At 40.4% G+C, this 17436-nt stretch overlaps 1 protein-coding gene across 9 annotated transcripts in view; it reads left to right on the top strand.

Annotated features, from left to right (window-relative positions):
* Positions 1-17436, top strand: part of LOC124254125 (triadin-like) — a 310850-nt gene that overhangs the window by 239881 nt on the left and 53533 nt on the right. For all 9 annotated transcript variants that reach the window (XM_046688007.1, XM_046688005.1, XM_046688003.1 and 6 more), the window contains 3 exons: positions 9206-9276; positions 12049-12227; positions 15106-15292. In XM_046688007.1, coding sequence (XP_046543963.1) covers positions 9206-9276; positions 12049-12227; positions 15106-15292 — 437 coding nt within the window. The remainder of the gene's footprint in view (positions 1-9205; positions 9277-12048; positions 12228-15105; positions 15293-17436) is intronic.

The following is a 17436-nucleotide window of genomic DNA, read 5'->3' as shown; positions in this document are numbered from 1 at the left end:
CAATCATTTTCTCAACCATTCACTCACAGCCATTCACTCACAACCATTCACTCACAACCATTTTCTCAACCATTCACTCACAACCATTCACTCACAACCATTCACTCACAGCCATTCACTCACAGCCATTCTCTCACAACCATTCACTCACAACCATTCACTCACAACCATACACTCACAACCATTTCCTCAACCATTCACTCACAGCCATTCACTCACAGCCATTGATTCACAACCATTGATTCACAACCATTCTCTTACAACCATTTTCTCACAACCATTCACACCAGTTTCCTGCTTGTTTCCATCCATAACTGACTCCTTACATAAGGAGATTGTAACGATGTATTAGATTGATTGACCTTCCTGTAACTGCCAGTCTGGGCTCTCCACTGACAGAAGGAGTGAGCCGAGTCTGACATGTCGATATCAGATGATGGTTAACGATGTGGGAGACTCCATCAAACATGTGTTGTGACAAGACAGACAGTATCGTTAAGCATTGATCAAGTGCAGGGATACCCTCCGAGGAGATCCAACAGTATTTACACATCAGTATGTTGTAAACAGATTTCGTATCTGTACGGCTCAAGGTGATTATTGGTGTCTGACTGAAACCTTTTAGTGTACTGGTCTTCTCACAGGAAATGGGTTTCTGTCATAATATTTTCGTACTGTGACTTGTAATCTTCCTATGTGCAAAGTGTTGAAGCATTAATGGGTCAGACTTTGGGTCTGCTGCTGTCTTTAATGTCTGTCAAAACGTTTTCAAATTGATGTCTGTTACCGTCTTGAATATGCACCAAGTCAATTTTTGACCTGAAAATGGGACTACAATTATTGTACCATCCAAGATGCTATGGTCCACTGTTGGCCCTTTGCCAGTGCAAGGCATGCGATCGTTTACAAAACAACCAACTTTCCTGAATATTTCGTATATGTCAAGAACTAAAATGTGAAAATATGATTTCTTTCTAAAATTCATCTGAATAATTATGCCAGTCAAAGGAAAAATCAAAAAAGGTTTAATCGTCATAGACACCTGTAAAGAGAATATCATTGTTTAGCCTTACAGGCTGCTTTGAATGTGTATATTTCTACTGATTTGAATCAGATTGATTGAAATTCTGCAATTATAATAACTTAAAGTTGCTTTGGTAGGAACAGAACGTAAATTACAATGTTCTATTCACATACACGTTTCGGCTATGACAGCTCTTGTAAACAGGGATCAGCTGTGTCTCTGTGTTGCTGTGGTTTCATAGGTACTACATCACGGAAATATGTTTATGTGCACCAAAACCTCTGACGTTTTAACACACTACGTTGCAACTGGAATTTGGCTGGTGCAACTAGGTTTTTATCTTAGGTTGCACTTGGTGCAAGTAGATTAACCTCTCTTCAATCGAGCCCTGAGTGAGTGAGTGAGTTAGGTTTTAGGCCGCTTTCAGTAATATCATAGTGGGGGACACCAGGCGGTAGGAAGACAGGTCAGCTAATGACCCTACTTGTAATCTCAGTAATTGTGTCCCATGGGTGTAGCGGAAACCTTTAGTCATGTGTTTAGATCCCTGTTTGCCCTGAGCTTTAAAAATTTGTCAGCACAAAAGTAAGTGAGTGAGTTTAGTTTTACGCCGCTTTTAGCAATATTCCAGCAATATCACGGCGGGGGACACCAGAAATGGGCTTCACATATTGTACCCATGTAGGGAATCGAAACCTGGGTCTTCAGCGTGACGAGCGAACGCTTTAACCACTAGGCTACCCCACCGCCCCAGCACAATAGTGAGAGAATGAGTACGGTTTTGCGCCAATTTTATGAATATAAAAACGTATGGTGTATGGTGATAAAGCAGTATGTAGGAGGTAACAACTCCCGATGTCTCAAAGAAATACGTAGTTGCATTTGCAGCACATTGTACCCATGTGGGGAATGGAACCAGATCTTCAGTGTGATGAACAAACGTCTTAACCACCTTGTTAGCAGAATAACCATGCTTTTGAAACATCCGAGTCCTCATATCACTTCAGGCTCTTCACAGACATGCTAACATGCCATTATATAACAGATAAACTGTTAAATGCAATCTTGAACCCAACTCACTCACTCACTCACTCACCTACTCACTCACTCACTCACTCACCTACTCACTCTTGCACTCACTCACTCCAGCTAACAGAATCAGTGTTTTAGATGAAAGGTGGTGGTGTTGGAATTGGGTTTAACGTCGTGCTTGAGAATATTTCGCTCATGTGACGACGTGCATGCATGTGTATGTGTATGTGCGGCTGCTTGTACTAGCCCAGACTGAAGCTGGTTTTATAGTGCTAGCCCACTGAGATACCATGCCGCAGTGAAGCATGAATACCCCACTCAGACACATTATACTGACTCATGTTGTACCCATTAATGCCAAGCGCCAGGCAGGGACCAACAAGTACCATATTTTTACGTCTTTTGGTGCGTCACGGTCAGGAATCGAACCCACCTTCACTCTAACCACTCCAGCCACAGAATCAGTGTTTAGATGAAAGGAATCATGGGGCCTTCATGTCCTCTGATGTTGACTCCAAAATAGATAAACTGATAAAATGCAATTTTGAACCCAACTCACTCACTCACCTACTCACTCACACTCACTCACCTACTCACTCACACTCACTCACCTACTCACTCACACTCACTCACCTACTCACTCACCTACACACAAACCCCCCAGTCTACTCACTCACCTACTTACTCACACTCACTCACCTACTCACTCTCTCACTCACCTACTCACTCACCTACTCACTCACACTCACTCACCTACTCACTCACTCACTCACTCCAGCTAACAGAATCAGTGTTTTAGATGAAAGGAATCATGGGGCCTTCATTGTCCTCTGATGTTGACTCAAAAATCTTTTAACTTTTGACATTAGGGTTATCACAGGGACCCTTCTCATGCTTAATTTGGAACACTGACTTCAGTCAAGTCAGATCCAGCACTGACTATATATAACCAGCAGCATATCCCTGTATAGAAGTCCATTACTATTGATTGCAGTACCTAATAGGATTGTAGCAACTCTTGCCTTCCTCCTTAAAATCAGGTTAGATTTGCCCTTTGTAAATCTCTTTGTTCTTCCCAGCAATGTGATCTTTTGCTGGATCAGCTGTCTGAAGCTTCACATCAAACCTTTATTTTAGGAATTCTATAAACGTTATAATGTCCTGTACATGATGATGGAGCTATTTGTATTGGGCCACTTTCTTGTGAACTGCATCGTATAATAGACAACTATACATTTATGTTGTCCATTGATTTCGTGTGTCTGTATGATGGTTTGTATGGTGGTCCTCAGTTGACCTGAGGTGGATCCAGGTTTTTAACTAAAGTAGGTTGCCCGCTGTGTACAAGTCATGAAGTGAATGGAGCAAATACGCATACTGGGTTTCTAAATGTCTTACAAATGTTACAAAAGTGCAGTACACTTAAGACATAATCTAGTGTCCAAGGCAGAGTTGGTATACTATATGATCTCTGCTGCCTTGGAAATTATTCTTCTTATCAGCTGCAGCAGCATCATTTGTCAGTTCCATCATCATCATCATCATCATCATCATCATCATCATCATCATCATCATCATCATCATCATCATCATCAATATCATTGTTATTACAGTATGAAGCCACTGCCACGTATTGTTTCATCTAGTCATCATCGTCATCATCATCATTGTCGTCATCCTCATCATCATCATCATCAGTATAATTGTTATTACAGTATGAAGCCACTGCTGACTGTTCTTTAACACATGTAAACTGGACAAACACATGTAAACTAGACAAGACAAACACATGTAAACTAGACAAGACAAACACATGTAAACTAGACAAACACATGTAAACTGTAAACTGGACAAACACATGTGACATGTAAACTGGACAAACACATGTAAACTGTAAACTGGACAAACACATGTGACATGTAAACTGGACAAACACATGTGATATGTAAACTGGACAAACACATGTGAACTGGACAAACACATGTGACATGTAAACTGGACAAACACATGTAAACTAGACAAGACAAACACATGTAAACTAGACTGGACAAACACATGTAAACCGGACAAACACATGTAAACTAGACAAGACAAACACATGTAAACTAGACAAACACATGTAAACTGTAAACTGGACAAACACATGTAAACTGGACAAACACATGTAAACTGGACAAACACATGTAAACCGGACAAACACATGTAAACTGGACAAACACATGTAAACTAGACAAGACAAACACATGTAAACTAGACAAGACAAACACATGTAAACTAGACAAGACAAACACATTTAAACTAGACAAGACAAACACATTTAAACTAGACAAGACAAACACATGTAAACTAGACAAGACAAACACATTTAAACTGGACAAACACATGTAAACTAGACAAGACAAACACATTTAAACTGGACAAACACATGTAAACTGTAAACTGGACAAACACATGTAAACTGGACAAACACATGTAAACTGGACAAACACATGTAAACTGGACAAACACTGGACAAACACATGTAAACTGGACAAACACATGTAAACTGGACAAACTGGACAAACACATGTAAACCGGACAAACACATGTAAACTGGACAAACACATGTAAACTAGACAAGACAAACACATGTAAACTAGACAAGACAAACACATTTAAACTAGACAAGACAAACACATGTAAACTAGACAAGACAAACACATTTAAACTGGACAAACACATGTAAACTGTAAACTGGACAAACACATGTAAGCTGGACAAACACATGTAAACTGGACAAGACAAACACATGTAAACTAGACAAGACAAACACATGTAAACTAGACAAGACAAACACATGTAAACTAGACAAGACAAACACATGTAAACTAGACAAGACAAACACATTTAAACTAGACAAGACAAACACATGTAAACTAGACAAGACAAACACATTTAAACTGGACAAACACATGTAAACTAGACAAGACAAACACATTTAAACTGGACAAACACATGTAAACTGTAAACTGGACAAACACATGTAAACTGGACAAACACATGTAAACTGGACAAACACATGTAAACCGGACAAACACATGTAAACTGGACAAACACATGTAAACTGGACAAACACATGTAAACCGGACAAACACATGTAAACTGGACAAACACATGTAAACTGGACAAACACATGTAAACCGGACAAACACATGTAAACCGGACAAACACATGTAAACTGGACAAACACATGTAAACCATGAAGCTTCAGAAAGGACATTAACAACATAACCCTGAGATGTAGGAACTCAAATGGCTTATAATCATCAATCACCAGGAAAAAGTCTGGGACAAACTCAGTGAAGTGACATCCACCACATTTAAAAATGATCAAACTTTTTCTTGATGGTATACTTAAGGCCAAATGGCTCATCTAAACTTCTTTATGAGTGCCCCGAGACACTTGAAAGACATTTGTGTCCTTGACATTCAGGTTAACTTGAAGTCCATACTAAGAAGCTACCTGTACTGTACTGTACTGCTGAGGTAAAATCTGTAAACGTATAATGCTTAGTTTGACCGTTTTACATATTTGTGTATACAGCATGATATTTGACAATGTGATCAAGGAAACACTGTACTTGTATACTATGAAGCTACCTTTACTGTACTGTACTACTGAGGTAAAGTCTCTAAACATAATTCTGGGAATAAAAACATGGAACCCCCCCCCATAACAAAACAACAACAAACAAACCTTGAAGTCCAGAACAGGATGGGTATTAAATATATGGTTGTGTAGTCCATGCTTGTGCTTGTGTTTTCACATTCATGTCCTGGGTTTAATTCCACTCATGGTACAATACAAGTGTCTGCAGGGGTTTACAGGACGCATGATTCCTCCGTATTGGACGCATATAATTTTCTTCTGGAAAGAACTTTCTGAGTTTGTAATGATATCCCATATAAAAATGTAAACATTCTGTTTACAATCATTATTCTAATGACATTGAAACTAACACATATTATAGCATAATCATTATCAAATGGGACGCTTCCATGATCATTGATTTCATGCAAATTGATGGACTTGAAATGGACTCTCAAATAAATATGCCCTGATTCCCAAGGACTCCCAGTTTTGAAGAGCTATGTAAAACCCTGCTGTGTGTTGGTTTGTCAGCCTTGTTGACAAACTGTTTGATTGTCATGATAAACAGCTGATTTCAGTGCTACCATCAAGTGTTTGGTGACATTGTACATCTTTATTCCAAGCTGACCGCCTCCGTGGTGTAGTGGTTAGAGTCACCTCACCTTTATTCCAAGCTGTGATCCAGCTCGAACATTCATGATACTTCACTGTAATGGACATAGGGAATGAGTGGTCACTGTAACAAGCTTATATAACTTCCTGCAACAGCAGTGAGGGATTTAGGGACCAATGGATTTAACATATGTTATATTTGGGATTACACTTTCTTAGTAAAGTACAAATTCTAGTACTTTTTTGAGTTGAGTCCCATCCGGGATTCGAACCCACACCCTCAGAGACAGGCACCTAATCGCCAGCACACGAAGTCAGACGCCTTACCCACTCAGCCACCGCGACTTCCATTTTGTGTGCTGGCGATTAGGTACCTGACTCTGAGGGTGTGGGTTCAAATCCCGGATGGGACTCAACTCAAGGGTGGTGGGGTAGCCTAGTGGTTAAAGTGTTTGCTCGCTATGCCGAAGACCCGGGTTCGATTCCCCACATGGGTACAATGTGTGAAGCCCATTTCTGGTGTCCCCCGCCGTGATATTGCTGGAATATTGCTAAAAGCGGCATAAAACCATACTCACTCACTCACTCACTCAACTCGAAAAAGTACTAGAATTTGTACTTTACTACAAAAGTGTAATTTCAAATATAACATTTGACCACTTTCTTAATGGCATTGTGTAATCACGGACCATGGATTAATATTCAGTTTGCACAGTCTCGTCCAATGAATGCACTTGAGAGGCTTAATCGGTTGATGTTTTTATGTACAGTTAGATAACTGCTCTTCATCTTTTCTGAATCTGTAGAAGTTAGCACTTGCCCTCCAGCCCGAACATGTTTATGCTTGTGTCCATCTTGGGTTGTAGCTGAGGGGTTTCAGATGATTTCATCAACAAGGTGATCGATTTGGTTTATGAATTACTAAATCATGTGATGCTTGGTATCATCAGGGCGGCTTAACTGGTCTTTGAATCCCTTCAATGTATAATTTACTGCTAATGGATAATTAACAGTGTGTCCTTTTCATCTTTCACAAACATTCCCAGACCATTTCCCTGTGGGAGACAGGGACAGCTGAGCCTATGGGGTGGCTGGTGGTGGGTGGGGCAGCTAAGATAATGGGGTGGGGCAGTTTCTCCAACATTGCAGCAGTGATCCCAGCTATATATTTTCAGGAATGTAGATAGCATTGCATATGAATCATGTGCTATTGACTACCAGTACATCTGGGTATGATATAGCATGTTATATTTGGGATTACATTTTCTCAGTAAAGTACAGATTCTAGTACTTTCTTAGGTTGAGTCCCAACCAACACTCTCAGAGTCAGGCGCCTAATCGCAAAGTCAGCAATTTAAGCCACTCTATTGTACCCCTCTGGCAAATGAAAATTGGCACAATTCCAACAGCCAAAAGCTATGAATACTGTGTAGTATATGATAGTTCAGAAAACTGACAGGATAATTGTTCCCACACTGCCTGTTTAGGGACCGTTCATAATTTATGGCTAGGGGGGGTGATGACGATTTTTAGAGGGGTCACCCATTTTGTTCTGGGGATATAGGGGGGTCAGCAAGTTTGTACACATGCACCAGGGGAGTCAGCAATTTTGTACATAAAAATATTTTAAAATTATGCTTAAAACTTATGGGAGGGGGAGGGGGGTCATTGATTTTGTACATGACATGCAGGGGGTCACTTACTTTGTACATAAATTTTAAGGGGGTCATTCACATTGTACATGCTTCTCCATAAAAATCATCATCACCTCACCCCACCCTAGCCATACATTATGAACAGTCCCTTATTATGAACACTCCAAACACTGTTCCCACTTTAAACCTGCTTGGAAAATAATGGGCTGGCATTACAGGGACTTCATACAGGTTGTTAGACATGCACTTCACATGCATTGTCATGATGATGATGATCCTGATGATGAGGAGGAGGGGGATAATGGTGATGATGATACGGAAGAGGTGATTAGGGTGTGATGATGATGATGATGATGATGATGATGATGATGATGATGATGATGATGATGATGATGATGATGACACAAAAGTTTTGCATTATATAAATACACACATCCACATCTTCACAAACATTACTGTTTCCCCCAGGATCCAAAAAAGGCAGGGAGCCAGAATTTCAAAAGGGGCACCCTTATTCCAAAAGGTGCATGCAATGACAGATTGAGAGAAATAGAAACTAAAAACCACCAAGTGTTATTATCAATTATTGTATTAAAAAGAAGGGCAAGGCACTAAATGAAAAGGGCAGGGCACCGAATATAAAGAGCAGGGTGATGCACCCTGTTAAAAATGCCTTGAGGGAACACTAAGTATATATACAGTGTTCAACATAAATCTGTAAATCGATTCCTAAACAACACATTCGTTGGTGTAGGAATAACAATTATTATCCATGTGGTGAAATATAACCAGTGTCATATATACCATATGTGCACATGTGCACTTTTGCCAAGCAACCATTGTTTCTGTGTTTCGTCGTCTGTGACGTCATTAAACAATTGAACATGACGTCAATGAACAGGCCAGTCACACTCACTTACCATGTTTTACTGCACAAATGTACAGGAATAAAATGAATGATAATGAAATTATTACACCATCAAGTGTGCCACATGCCTGATACGAAACTCGTATAAGCCGTATAACACACTTGCTCGTGTGTATTAATCGTGTACGACGGTTGAGACAAGATGACAAGTGTGACTACACACTTCTAGTGTTTTGAAGTAAAGACTAGTGAGCATGCCCGCCATGTTTTGTGATTGAAAGAAACAAAAATTTGTTTCAGAACTTGTGTAGTGAAGTAGACTTTGCTTGGCTTTTGCATTGTTTGTTTGTTTGTTTTTCTGATTGAATGTTTGTGTATTCCAGAAACTGGCCATGATCCCTCTGTACAGGGTGCTAAGATAGAAGACCGCTTCTACAACAACGACTCCTTCAAGGTGAGTTCCTGATTACCTCATGAGTGAGTGAGTAAGTTTAGTTTTACGCCGCACTCAGCAATGTTCCAGCTACAGTGAGACCCGGCGACACATTCGTTTTACGTAAATCGTCCGGATAACTGAATATCTGGACATCTGGATTTCTGTCATCCAGGCTTACTGTATATTACCGTTTATAAGCTGAATTTTGAGGTTAAAAAGCAGTGTGTAGAAAGGGGTCGGCTTATCTTCATGATTTACACTTTAGTCAAACTTTTGTCCGGGGGTAAGAAAACATCATATCACTTCGCGTGAACAAACAACAGAAGACAACTTTGTCAGTAGAGACATCAAATTTGCAATTAAACATCACTAGACAAGATTATTTACCTCTTAGTACTTAGTTGTTTTGCCATTGTAATATTTGCAGGGATGGTTGGTTTGATTTGCCAACTACAAATCACTCTGTGTCAGACAGGTCTACTAATCAATACTTAGCAGACCTTTCTGCTGGGCACTTGTCAGCGGAAGATCGATGCAGGATAATGAGTCAATTTTAGTTGATTTAACCGGTTGGTTTGACAAAATTTAACTCCGGGAACAATCCGCTATAGATAGTCACTTTTATAACTTACGACGATTGGTTTATACAAAATGACCGGACCAGGTTTCCGGATACGGGTATCTGGGGTATCACTGTATAGCCTGTAAATAATCGAGTCTGGACCAGACAATCCAGTGATCAACAGCATGAGCATTGATCTGCGCTTAATTGGGAAACCAATGACATGTGTCAAGCATGGTTTACTGAAGACAAGCATGGGTTACTGAAGATCAATATTCTAACACGGACCTTCACGGGAATATGGTAGCCAGTGATGTAGCAGGTAGGCAACAGCGCCATGCTGCTCCCAACCCTTGCTGCCTGCTGGTGCTGTATTCACATCAGCACCATGGTATATATAAATCTATAGCTTGGTAGTTAGCTATATGTCTGCCACTTGGGGATAGTTTAAAGTACTGATATACTTATGACATTAGGGTTTTTGTGTTGAGTTGTCTCACCCTGAAGGTGGACATGTTTTTTGTTTGAAAGGTCAACAAGTTTTTGAAGACCCACAACAGAATTGTTTCAGGGCATCCAGTTATTATGTCACAAAGTGAATGAAGAAACTTCCATAATGAACCCATATGATATTCTCTCAAAATGTATTTAATGCCAAGATAATGCACACTTTAAAAATACCATATGGTGAACAGCAATGGCAAAAATTGTATGATAACAGCCCTATAATACTGACTCAAAAATATGTGATAACACCTGTTAAGCATTGACACAAAGTGTATGATAACAACCCTTTAGTACTGACATAAAATATGTGATAACACCCGTTTTGCATTAACACAAAGTGTATTATGACACGCCTTTAGTACTGACAAAAAATATATGTGATAACACCCGTTTTGCATTGACACAAAGTGTAAGATAACACCCCTTTAGTACTGACACCAAAATATGTGATAACACCCGTTTTGCATTGACACAAAGTGTATGATAACACCCCTTTAGTACTGACAAAAAAATATGTGATAACACCCGTTTTGCATTAACACAAAGTGTATTATGACACGCCTATAGTACTGACACATTTTGTACAATACCATCCCTATAGCATGGTGTGTGATAACACCCCTGTAGTACTGACTGAAAATGTGTGATAACACCAGGGAACTGTTGACTGAAAGTGTGTGATAACACCCCTGTAGTATTGACTGAAAGTGTGCGATAACACTCCTGTAGTATTGACTGAAAGTGTGTGATAACACCAGTATAGTGTTGACTGAAAGTGTGGGATAACACCCAATAGTACTGGCACTAAGTGTGGGATAACACCCTATAGTATTGACACAAAGTGTGGGATAACACCCTATAGTATTGACACAAAGTGTTGGATAACACCCTATAGTATTGACACAAAGTGTGGGATAACACCCTATAGTATTGACACAAAGTGTGAGTAACACCCTATAGTATTGTCGCAAATTGTAGGTCAACACCCAATAGTATTGACACAAAGTGTGGAATAACACCCTACAGTATTGACACAAAGTACAGGATAACACCCTACAGTATTGACACAAAGTACAGGATAACATCCTACACATTACAAAGTGTAGGATAACACCTTACAGTATTGACACAAAGTGTTGGGTAACACCCTACAGTATTGACACAAAGTACAGGATAACACCCTACAGTATTACAAAGTGTAGGATAACACCTTACAGTATTGACACAAAGTGTGGGATAACACCCTACAGTATTGACACAAAGTACAGGATAACACCCTACAGTATTACAAAGTGTAGGATAACACCTTACAGTATTGACACAAAGTGTGGGATAACACCCTACAGTATTGACACAAAGTACAGGATAACACCCTACAGTATTACAAAGTGTAGGATAACACCTTACAGTATTGACACAAAGTGTGGGATAACACCCTACAGTATTGACACAAAGTACAGGATAACACCCTACAGTATTGACACAAAGTACAGGATAACACCTTACAGTATTGACACAAAGTGCAGGATAAAACTTCTTGAGTACATCACAATTGTTGAACATAGAGATTTATTCTGGGTTACATCTTCAGAACAAGCCCTGAAACGTTGTACCCAAGAATAAAAAGAAGATGTAACCCAGAAAAAATCTCTATGTTCATTAAATAGCATCTTCTAAAATGCCAATCAAACATCTAATCACAATTGTTCTCCCTTCCCCAGAACCCTTCCGTGGACCCAGCCAACCCCCAGCAGCAGGATGCGGCCCTCACCATCCAGACCAACTACCGCCAACATGCAGCCAAGGAAGAGGTGCAGGGAATGCGGGAAGAGGAGGCCGCCACTGTCATACAGTCTGGTGTCCGTGGTTACATGGACAGACAGAAGGTGCTAGAGTCCAAGTGAGTACCACACCTAAGATATGTCTCACAAAGCATTCCTGTTGTGAAGATTGGCAACTGTAGGAATCGGGTGGTCAGGCTGACTTGGTTGACACAAGTCATTGTACTTGGTTGACACAAGTCATTGTATCCAAATTCTTTAGATCAATGCTCATGCAGTTGATCACTGGATTGTCTGACTCACACACATGCAGCATACATCTGGAACAGCATAAATGGAACAAATGGAACCAGAAAATCAGCCTGACACCATATGTTACAAGTTTATGAGTGCAGCTTAAACAACAACCAACCAACCAACCCACAAAGCCTGGTTCTAGGGGCTACAAATAATGTAACCCCAACATTTATCATTATCTTGTCTCACACATAAATGTCGTTTCTGATTGGCTGAGCGCTCTTCTATTATTATTAATGTACCCCGCTTACAAGCAAGTAACATTTTCTATGTACTCCGCTGGGAATGCCGAACTCATTTGGTACTTTGTAGTAATAATTCTTTATCTTGAATCACACTGAATCACGTATGATGTACCGAAATTACCGATGTTTTGCGAATGAAAATCAATGGAAGGGACATAACTCTAAATCTGTTTTTCTTGTCGTCTTGTCGTCTGGTACTCCATACTGTGATCTGATACCGAAACAGTCCAATAAAGGTGTTCGGTAAGATACATACGTTGTTCACTGGTCCCTCAGGGCCCATGGGTTGATGTACCCTTGCCCTTCGGGCTCAGGAAACATAAACAAACATAGAGGGTACATCAACCCATGTTCCCCTCGAGACCAGTGAACAACTTATATTGCTTTACACAAGTCAGCATGATCAGTGGAGTGATGACTGTACAGCCTCTGTAACTGATGACTCTAAGCTTATAGCTAAGTCACCATGATTACGATCTAAGGAATATCAGCACCACACCCAGTTGTCCTACCAAACATCCGAATCAACAAATAATCTTTCTAAATGATGATGCTATGTCATTGGTAGACAAACGCTTAGTCCCTGAATATATATAATTTTGAAAGTAACAACTAATCACATTTAATTTGAAAAGGAGCCCCAGTGAGGTGGGAGATTCAGACACGGAATATATGTAATTTTGATAGTAACAAATAATCGCATTTTAATTGAAAAGGCGCCCCAGTGAGATTGGAGATTCAGAAATTTAGACTTGCTCCATCTTGGGCTTTAGCAGGGAGGGCTACACAGTAGGGAAAATATTGTGGTTCAGGGACTGTGAGACAGACTGTGTCATGGGCAACTTCATTAGCAGTGAATGTGTTTTTCAAGGTCCCAACATCAGGGTTTCAGCTTCCACAGGCCACCGTCCTGTACCTGAGTGTCTCGTAGAGCAACAAGCCCATGCCGATGTAGGTGTACTTTCAGGAGGAAACTGTAATGTTAGCATGAGGAAGTTTATTACATAAGATGAAGCAGATGAAACTGATAATGACCCACTGTGTAGGGCTGGGACGGGTCCTAATTTTCTACCCGGGTACTCCACCCCCTATTACCCTACCTGGATACCCGTGATGTTATTTTCTGACATCAATTTTGTAAGAAATGGCAATATATTCTTCAGCTCGGAGGCTAAAATTTCAAGTTTTTTTAATATCTTAACCATGTATTATATTCAAAAGAAGTGACTGTAATTATGTCTAAATCTGCAAAGACAATACAGTCTTTTAGTCATGAAAGAATAACATCTAACATTGTTTAATTTATTGGTTACATGATAATTACGGGTCAGGGTATTGAGACGGGTACCTGGGTCCAACTCGTTACCCAACCGTCTCGGGTATCCGAGTTACCCGTCCCAGCCCTACCACTGTGCCACTGCAGGAAATAGAAAACTTTAAACTACTTCCTTCATTAAGTTCATGTTGAGTGGTCAGGTTGTTTTGTAAGATAATCAACAGATTATCTTTCTAAATAATGTTGCTTTGTCATGTGCAACTTCATTAGCAATGAAAGTGTTTTTCGGCATCAAGGTTTCAGTTTCCACAGTGATGAGAATCCTCAGGATCAGAGTGAAGTCACAACAAATTGATTTTCTCATTGCCATGTTTGTTTGTTGTTTAACACCACACTCGGCAGTATGCCAGCTGTTTGGCAGCTATATGGCAGTGGTTTGTAAATAACAGGGCTCGATTCAAAGAAATGATACCTACTTGCACCCAGTGCAACCTTAGGTAGAAACCTTGTTGCACCAGATAAAAACAGGTTGCACCTGCTGCTCAATATAAAATCTTGTATAAAATATGATGCTTGAGTTTTGGTAATGATAGTTTAGAACATTATAACAAAAGGAATCCTGGACTGATAAGATTACTTATCTTACTTCCTAAAATTTCATGAACAGTAAGTCCTTCAGTCACTGCTCATACAGTCATCAGAGTCACTCTTCCAAGTCAGTTCCTCATCATTCTGTTTTCCAGCTGAAGTCTCAAAATTGACTTGCACCTGGTGCAAGTTAGACTAATAACTAGGTTGCACTTTGTAGTATTGGGTTGCACCAGTGCAAGTAACAAGGCTCTAAATCGAGACCTGAATAATTGAGTCTGGACCACAGAATCCAGTGATCAACAGCATGAGTAGCGATCTACACAATTGGGATATGATGACATGTGTCAACCAAGTCGGCAAGCCTGACCATCCGATCCCCGATCTTCACGGACTCATTGTCATGGGGTTTTGTATTAACAGTGTACTGATTCCTCAAACACAACACAAATCCAGTTTGACAGCATTATGATTCTTGGTTTGTTGGCACCAACCCTGTGCTAATGGGTTTCACCGGTGGTAAATACCGGAGACCCACATCTAAACTATTCAAGGCAGTATTTAACCCAACCCACTCTCTGTACATTTCAGAGACCCTGAGGAGTTTGAGAGGCGTCAAGAGGCAGCTAATGAGCGTCTAGCCTCACAGGAGGTGAAAGCTGAGGAGGAGGAGGAGGTGGATATCGACCTCAATGACCCCGACGTGGAGAAGGCGGCCATCAAGATCCAGGCAGGCTTCAAGGGCTTCAAGGCCAGGAAGGAAGTTCAGGAGGTCAAGGTAGGACTGTGACAGGGGGAGATAACTGTTTTAATGGAAAGATAACTCAGAGTATTGATTTATGATATTATGAGATGTCATATGAAGTTTAATATGGGCTATGCAAGTTCCTAAATCTTGTGGCATGTACATATAGGATATATACAGATTGGCTTGACATTCTTTTCTAATGGTGCAGGGTCAACATGCGTACCTGTTGATATTGGGTGCAGGAATGATATAGCCTGTAACTGGTGTGCTGTGGTTTGCTGTGGTTTGCTGTGGAATGTGTTGCTGTGCTGTCGTTTGGGAGGTTTGCTGATATCGTCAGTGACCTGATTTCTTTTTCGAGACCTGGTTTATATCAAGTCATTTTCTAATAGACCTGATTTATATTCAGTGACTGTCCAAAAAATCTCATTTATACTTAGTCACATTGTTCCATGTGACCTGATTTATACCCATTGTTCTGTGTGACCTGATTTATACTCATCTTGTTTCACTTGACCTGATTTATATTCAGTCATTGTTCCATGTGACCTGATTTATATTTAGTCATTGTTCCATGTGACCTGAGTTTACTCAGTTATTGTTTCATGTGACCTGATTTATACCCATTGTTCTGTGTGACCTGATTTATACCCATTGTTCCATGTGACCTGATTTATATTCAGTCATTGTTCCATGTGACCTGAGTTTACTCAGTTATTGTTCCATGTGACCTGAGTTTACTCAGTTATTGTTCCATGTGACCTGAGTTTACTCAGTTATTGTTCCATGTGACCTGTTTATTCAGTCATTGTTCCATGTGACCTGATTTACATTCAGTCATTGTTCCATGTGACCTGATTTATATTCAGTCATTGTTCCATGTGACCTGATTAATACTCAGTCATTGTTCCATGTGACCTGATTTATATTCAGTCATTGTTCCATGTGACCTGAGTTTACTCAGTTATTGTTCCATGTGACCTGAGTTTACTCAGTTATTGTTCCATGTGACATGAGTTTACTCAGTTATTGTTCCATGTGACCTGATTTATATTCAGTCATTGTTCCATGTGATCTGATGCATTTTCAGTAATTGTTCCATGTGAACAGATTTATACTCATTTTTCCATGTGACCTGATGTATTTACAATTTCAATTTTTCGTTGATTTCTTTATCTTTATAGTATTTTCATGTGTAAACACCTCGGGAAACCATATCGTCTTGTCTAATGTCTGGAACATTGTTCTCAGTATGAATCACTTGATCTTCTGGTCCAGGCTATACTACTTCAGGCTGCTTTGTATGGGTGGCATATTGTTGACTAGGACATAATGCAACAAAGACATGACCTGTCTAAGTGAGTGAGTTTAGTTTTACACCGCACTGCATCGATCTGCGTAATTGGATGTGATGACATGTGTCAACCAAGCCAGCGAGCCTGACCACCCGATCCCGTTAGTCACATCTTACGACAAGAATGGGTTACTGAAGGTTCATTCTAACCCGGACCTTCACGGGTGACCTGTCTAAAGAGGACTTGTTGTGTGTGTGTGTGTGTGTGGGTGTGGTGTGTGTGTGGGTGTGTGTGTGTGTGTGTGTGAGGGGGAGGGGTAGCCTAGTGGTTAAAGTGTTTGATCGTCTGGCTGAGGGTCTGGGTTTGATTCCCCACATGGGTACAATGTGTCCCCCACCGTGATATTGCTGCAATATTGCTAAAAGCGGCGTAAAACCATACTCCCTCACTCACTCACTTGCTGGGTAGTTCAGCTTGTTGCTTACCTAGGGGATGATCACTAGTCACCGTCGGTTGTTCATGTGTTTAGACACAGGTGTGCCAGGCTAAGACTTGAAGGTTTACACCCTGCCTTATTTGGCCAAAATGTTGCTGACTCATCGAACAACATTCACTAAGTTATGTACTGTTCCATGGGGTTATGTCTGCATTCGTTCCTGCGAAGAAAACAAACAAGAGTAGAATTGGTCTTCAGCAACTCATGTTGTTATATAAGGTGACTAACAGAATTGGATGGACAGGCTTGCGGAGTCGGTTGGCGCATGTCATCGAATCTTAATTGCATGGTCGTTGCTCATGATGTCAATCACTGGATTGGCTCATCCGGACTCAGGGTTATTTACTGCCGACCTATGGCTGTAATATTGCCGAGTCGGCACA

Source organism: Haliotis rubra, unplaced genomic scaffold, assembly GCF_003918875.1.
Source record: "Haliotis rubra isolate DU_JTF1 unplaced genomic scaffold, ASM391887v1 Scf565, whole genome shotgun sequence".
NCBI classification, from domain to species: domain Eukaryota; kingdom Metazoa; phylum Mollusca; class Gastropoda; order Lepetellida; family Haliotidae; genus Haliotis; species Haliotis rubra.
This window is presented reverse-complemented; position numbering and strand designations above follow the sequence as displayed.